The sequence below is a fragment of the Labeo rohita genome, unplaced genomic scaffold, assembly GCF_022985175.1.
Source record: "Labeo rohita strain BAU-BD-2019 unplaced genomic scaffold, IGBB_LRoh.1.0 scaffold_118, whole genome shotgun sequence".
Taxonomy (NCBI): Eukaryota; Metazoa; Chordata; class Actinopteri; order Cypriniformes; family Cyprinidae; genus Labeo; species Labeo rohita.
In genome coordinates, this window is record NW_026127318.1 from 99,465 (window position 1) to 106,284 (window position 6,820).

General features: G+C 39.6%; 1 protein-coding gene across 1 annotated transcript; it reads left to right on the top strand.

The window, feature by feature from the left end:
- Positions 1-264: 264 nt before the first annotated feature.
- On the top strand, positions 265-5,078 carry LOC127157719 (macrophage mannose receptor 1). Its single transcript, XM_051100975.1, has 5 exons — positions 265-370; positions 558-596; positions 685-1,041; positions 4,069-4,419; positions 4,558-5,078. Exons 2-5 carry the CDS (start codon positions 560-562, stop codon positions 4,920-4,922), a joined length of 1,110 nt encoding a protein of 369 aa, XP_050956932.1. The 5' UTR covers positions 265-370; positions 558-559; the 3' UTR covers positions 4,923-5,078.
- Positions 5,079-6,820: the final 1,742 nt, after the last annotated feature.

Sequence of the window (6,820 nt, forward strand, 5' to 3'; positions counted from 1 at the left end):
GTATTGAAGGTGAAAGAACATGAAAAACAAAAATGCAAATGTTGAGGTGGATTTTTTCCTGTGAAGCCACTATGGAAATACTTCATTATGGAACATACAGACTCTTGAATCTCCCCATCTTGGCGCCAGCCCAGCTTCAGTCTCTACCACATTCAAATTTACACACTTTCATAGAATTACGGCAACAATGACCAACACAAGAGGGAAAAAGAAAAACATGTGAATGAGGAAGTAAAATGAAAAGGGCTTTTGTTTTAGAGTAATAAATGATGTGATGCTAAATGATGAATGAGAGCAAATATAATATTCATGCAGTGTGAAGCTGCAGAGAGAAACATCAGACTTAGGACAGAAACACACAACCTCTAAAGTAAGAACAACTCACATGTTCATTCTTTAATTAGACTTTAAGATATTAATATTGTCCTATTGATGGTGTATGGTGCATTTATGTTCCTGTTGTGATGGATTTTTTTTTTCTTCACTGAAATCATGTTACACCAAAATTAGTCAGTGAATATGTAAAATCTGAGTTTATCTGTATTTTCCTTCCTCAGATATGGACCAAACTCTGTATTTCATTCTTCTTCTCATTGGTGAGTGTGTTTGTGATTTTATTTATTCTAGTTTCATTAGGTTTGATACTGCTATGAAAAGCATTAAAGCAAAGCCTCTCTTTCACAGCTCTCTGCTCCGTATCTGAATGTGTTCAGCATCAGTATCACTTTATAAATGAGATGAAGAACTGGACTGAAGCTCAGAGATACTGCAGAGAGAAATACACAGATCTGGCCACAGTTGACAACATGCATGACATGAATGAGATAAACCAGAGTGTGAATGATGGAAGTGTTGAGTTTGTCTGGATTGGGCTACAAAAGGCGGGTCATGATGAATGGCAGTGGTCTTCAGGTGAACCTGCACTCAATCTGAGCTGGGGAGATAAACAACCAGAAGGCAGAGATATTTGTGGTATGATAGAAAACGAAAATTTGGGGGATCTGCCATGTTATGATAACCGGCATTTCATCTGCAACAACAGTGAGTGCTTTTTAAAATTGATTTATAGAAATTCAAAAAGCATTCATTTGTAAATGTGCTTATACCAAATATTAATGCAATGCTAACCAGGATTTTAATTTGATTGTGAATACAGAAGTGACTGTATATTTGTCACACTTTCAGTGTTGATACAAATTCTGTATAGACACACACGCACACACACACATGTTTGTTTTTGTGAATTGTGGGGACTTTCCATAGACTTCTATAGTTTTTATACTGACAAAACGATATTGTCTATCCCCTAACCCAACCCTAACCCTAAACCTAGCCCTCACAGAAAACATGTTTGTATTGTTACACTTTCAGATAAACATCATTTACTATTTTTAATAATTTTTTAACATTGTGGGGACCGCAGGCCGGTCCCCACAATGTCAAAAATTTCAGGTTTTACTATCCTTGTGGGGACATTTGGTCCCCACAATGTAGCAAAAACAAGTACACACACACACACACACACACACACACAATACTTTATCTTTTGGAAAACTAAACTACAGAGAAAAAAAAAGAGAGAAAGAAACATTTATGCGAATCTAATTTATATATACACTGACCAAAATTATTGGGGTCAGTATCTGGATTGACCACCATTTGCCTCACGCAGTGCAACACATCTCCTTCGCATAGAGTTGAGCAGGTTGTTGATTGTGGCCTGTGGAATGTTGGTCCACTCCTCTTCAATGGCTGTGCGAAGTTGCTGGACATTGGCAGGAACTGGAACACGCTGTAGTATATGCCGATCCAGAGCATCCCAAACATGCTCAATGGGTGACATATCTGGTGAGTATGCTGGCCATGCAAGAACTGGGATGTTTTCAGCTTCCAGGAATTGTGTACAGACCCTTGCAACATGGGGCCGTGCATTATCATTTTGCAACATGAGGTGATGGTCGTGGATGAATGGCACAACAATGGACTTCAGGATCTCATCACAGTATCTCTGTGCATTAAAAATGCCATCAATAAAATGCACCTGTGTTCATTGTCCATAACATACACCTGCCCATACCATAACCCCACCGCCACCATGGGCCACTCGATCCACAACGTTGACATCAGCAAACCGCTCACCCACACAACGCCATACACGCTGTCTGCCATCTGCCCTGTACAGTGAAAACCGGGATTCATCCGTGAAGACAACACCTCTCCAAAGATGCCATCGAATGTGAGCATTTGCCCACTCAAGTTGGTTACGACGACAAACTGCAGTCAGGTCGAGACCCCGATGAGGATGACGAGCTTGCAGATAAGCTTCCCTGAGATGGTTTCTGACAGTTTGTGCAGATATTCTTTCTGACAGTTTGTGCAGATATTCTTTGGTTATGCGAACCAATTGGTGCAGCAGCTGTCGGGGTGGCTGGTCTCAGACGATCTTGGAGGTGAAGATGCTGGATGTGGAGGTCCTGGGCTAGTGTGGTTGCACGTGGTCTGTGGTTGTGAGGCCGGTTGGATGTACTGCCAAATTCTCTGAAATGCCTTTGGAGACGGTTTATGGTAGAGAAATGAACATTCAATTCACGGGCAACAGCTCTGGTGGACATTCCTGCAGTCAGCATGCCAATTGCACACTCCCTCAAAACTTGTGGCATCTGTGGCATTGTGCTGTGTGATATAACTGCACATTTTAGAGTGGCCTTTTATTGTGGTCAACCTAAGGCACACCTGTGCAATAATCATGCTGTCTAATGGTGGATGGAATCATGCTGTCTAATGGTGGATGGAATAATCATGCTGTCTAAAGGAGAAGTGCTCACTAACACAGATTTAGACAGATTTGTGAACAATATTTGAAGGAAATAAGCCTTTTGTGTACATAGAAAAAGTCTTAGATCTTTGAGTTCAGCTCAAGAAAAATTGGGGCAAAAACAAAAGTGTTGCGTTTATAATTTTGGTCAGTGTGTGTGTATATATATATATATATATATATATATATATATATCAGTGATGCGCGGGTCAATGTATAAACAACCCAAACCCGACCGACGTTTTCAACTAACCCGGCCGCAACTCGGACCGCAAAAAAAAAAAAGAAAATATTGTACCCGACCCGCTTCCTGACCCGCATTTTTTTCAAATGGTGCGCTCGCTGACGTGGTGCGCTCAGAGATGCGGCGGCGAGAGCAGGTAGTTCTTGAGGCGACCCATCATTTTCCATTTCAGCTGTCTAGATACTGATGAATGCCAGTTTTGTGGCTATCAAATGTGTAAATAGCATCACAAGAACTACACATGACAAAGCCAGCACTGTGGTCATCATCTTTCATTATTTCGGCAAATGTCTCCCACACTTTGCTCTTTCTATTTGTGTATTTGCGGAGCTTACACTCCCCAGTCTTCACCTTTTCTCTTGCCACCTCCATCTCTACATGCAGACTGAGCTTGTGCGTCATCTTCGCGCCAGTAATTTAGCCAATAAAGTGTAGGCCTATGTATTTCATAGAAAATTGTGTCTAGTACTATATAAATTACAAAGGTTTAATTGGCATCTTTATTTCAAACGACCCGACCGACCGTGACCCGAATATCATTAAAAATATTTTTGGATGACTCGTAACCTCATTTTGGATCAACCCGTGCATCACTGATATATATATATAAAGAGTTCAGATGCAAAAGCCTCTAAATCCATCTGACGTATTTCTTTAAAATAAGCATTTCTTTCTGGCTACTTTATATAGGTTTCTACGTAAGTACTGGTACTTCTGATTGGACTGAGGATGAAATTAAAGTCAAAGTATTTGATGGACGTATAATATGTGTCAGGAGCATTCACTCAGTATCATTATCTAATTTTTGACCGAGATGGCTTTTTGCTGGTTTTGCATCTGAACTCTTTGTGTACTCATCATAGATCAATAGAGAGTGGTTTATGTTCAGCTCAAGTCTTTGAATGAAGTGTTTCTAATGTTTCCACCTCTGCACATGCAAACCATAAAGCAGTATAAGAATAATGAACAAACTGATGCATGAATCTTTGTCCAATTGTTTTTCTTACAGCGAACACAGAACTTGTCTTTGTCAATCAGATGAAAAACTGGACAGATGCTCAGAGTTACTGCAGACAGAATCACACTGATCTGGTCAGTGTGAGAAACCAGAATGAGAGTCAACAGGTTCAGCAGTTGATTACAAACAAAAAAAATAAATCACAAGTCTGGATTGGTCTGTTCAGAGTCAGAGACTCGTGGCGGTGGTCAGATCAGAGTGACTCCTCATTCAGATACTGGAAATCTCATCAACCTGATAAATATGGACTTGGTGAAGACTGTACAGCTTTTGAACTGAAAGCTCTGGGACGGTGGCATGACATCTCTTGCAGCCAGACATTTCCTTTTGTGTGTCATGAAGGTGAGTAGGTCCTCACAAAACACAAAGAACCCATCCATCACGTATCTGACATGACAAATTCATCCACAGTGTTTGTTCTACATGTTGTTTTTGATCAGTCTTTATCTAGTTTCTGTTTGTGGTTTGTTATGTGTCCAGATGCTGAACTGATTCTGATCAAAGAGAATCTGATGTGGTCTGAAGCTCTAAGATACTGCAGACAGAAACATATGGATCTGGTCTCTGTTCATTCAAAAGAGATTCAGCGTCGTGTGATGAACGTGGTTAAACGGGCGTCTACTGCAGCGGTGTGGTTGGGTTTACGTCACTCCTGCACTGTGGGCATCTGGTTCTGGGTGAGTGGAGAGACCGTGTGCTATCAGAACTGGGCTCCAGGGAACGGCACATCAGAGGAGAACTGTGAACATACAGTGAGATCTGGAGCAGTTCAGTCTGGAGGAGATCAGCGCTGGATCAGCCGTCCTGGAAATGACAAACTCAACTTCATCTGCAGCAGATTATAAGAGTGAAAGGATACACAGACCTTTTCATGTTAGAAAACAAATGCTTATGTTTTCACATCCTTTCACAACTTCATTTTCATTCATCAGATTGTAAAGTAATAATTTTAACAATTTCAGTCTCAGCAGGCAGTCCTACCTGATGAGGGTTAAAAGGGCAGGAACGTTTGTTTGTTAATATAGTTCAAATATGAAGAGTTTGGCTGCAAAACGCGAGAAACGCCATTTTTTGACATTTGGATTTTATTATTGGAAATCACTGTTCAGATGTACCTTAATCTATGTGTGAAATGCTGCCATTAATAAAATTTAAGAATGTACATTTTAGGCCTACTATAAAATGTATTTTTTCACAAAACGCGATATCCGCCAGACCAGTTTCTTTACAAAGTGCGATATAACCAGGGTTCGAAATTAACACCCGCCAACCCGCCAAATGCGGGTTAAAAATCATTTTGGTGGGTATTGATAAAAACTTACCAGCCAGTTTGGCCGGTGATGCATGACCCAATCATGCAAATCATGTCAGAGACGCTCTGGGTCGTTTGTCCCCTCCGTCCTACATTTCACATGAACACTACACTACGGGTGACGCTTTAGATACCTATTGGCAGCAGCGCGCAGATACTGTACGCTTCGGTTTGCGGGTCCAATCAACGACGACAAGAGCGCGAAAATACAAACAAGAAATAGGAAATAGCGGATGAGCAAAGAGGACTGAGCTGGACAGCGAAATAAGCTAAAATCAAAATGCTGCGGTGGTTAGGACAGACGTTAGCGCAGCATCCCCTGGGAAGAGAGTCAATGCCGGTGAAGTGCTCCGAGTTTGCTCATTGATTTAATGATAATATCAAAACAAAAAACATGTATTTTTAAAAAGAGGATTCAATAGGCTAACTAAAAACGTTTACCATTTAATTGTTTATACTGTAGGCGAGCTGTCAGTCACGTAGGCTACGTTTATAGCGTTTTGCAAAAAAAAAAAAAAAGTTATATGTTATGTTATGTTGTGTATGTTCTGGCCAAAACTAACTCAGAATCTTATTATTATTAATCAATCTTTGTATATACTATTCCATATATTTATGATGTATTGTTTTTTTAACCAATTTAAGATGTTTGACAATGTTAAGATAAATATGTTGCATTTTGGCATGGTTTTTGACTTATTTATGAACTATTTATGGACATAAAATTAAATAAAAAATATCCTGGGATTTGAAAAATATTGTGTCCCTGGCCTTTACTGAGCTCAAGTAATAGTTTCATGTACAAAAATTGTGAATGAACTTGACTGTTGATGTCTTAAATAATAATGTCAAATAACCAACATTTCTCAAAATGGATATATCTCGTTTTGCAACGAAACTCTTCATATATTCTTCAGTCAACTGTTCTTGTATGTTTTGTATGTATACATTCTTGTGTGTCTTTTACCAGCTTTGTCATTTACTACCTTAATTGAATTTTGTGAGAAGTCAAAGGGCATCATATACCAACGTGATCTTATGATAATTCTTATCTATTTTACGTAAAATGTGGTTCTACAAAACGTACAATACTGACGTATTGACTACACCTAAAAACTAATCCTTATGAATATTGAAATCGCGGCATTAATTCATTATTGTTGTTGTTTTTAGTTGTCATACCAATGGCCTTATGTTTTCAATTGCATTATTAAATTGTTTAATCGTTTACTTAATATGAAATGATAACATTCATTCTGTTCTGTTTGATTTGTGCTGCCAGCTCGTTTCCAAGAATAGGCCTACTGTAACGCCACGCCAGCAGAGGGAGGCCTTACCCATGAACTGACTGTTGCTGCTCCCTCTGCTGCCTCGTTGGTTACTTCCTGTTTGGTGGCCATAAAAGGAGGCCTACACCAAACAGGAAGTGCA

Excerpts from the sequence above, each read along its gene's own strand:
- LOC127157719 (XM_051100975.1), top strand. The coding sequence starts at position 560 with ATGGACCAAACTCTGTATTTCATTCTTCTTCTCATTG. Across the intron at positions 597-684 it reads TTTCATTCTTCTTCTCATTG|CTCTCTGCTCCGTATCTGAA; the intron begins GTGAGTGTGTTT and ends TCTCTTTCACAG. Across the intron at positions 1,042-4,068 it reads GCATTTCATCTGCAACAACA|CGAACACAGAACTTGTCTTT; the intron begins GTGAGTGCTTTT and ends TTTTTCTTACAG.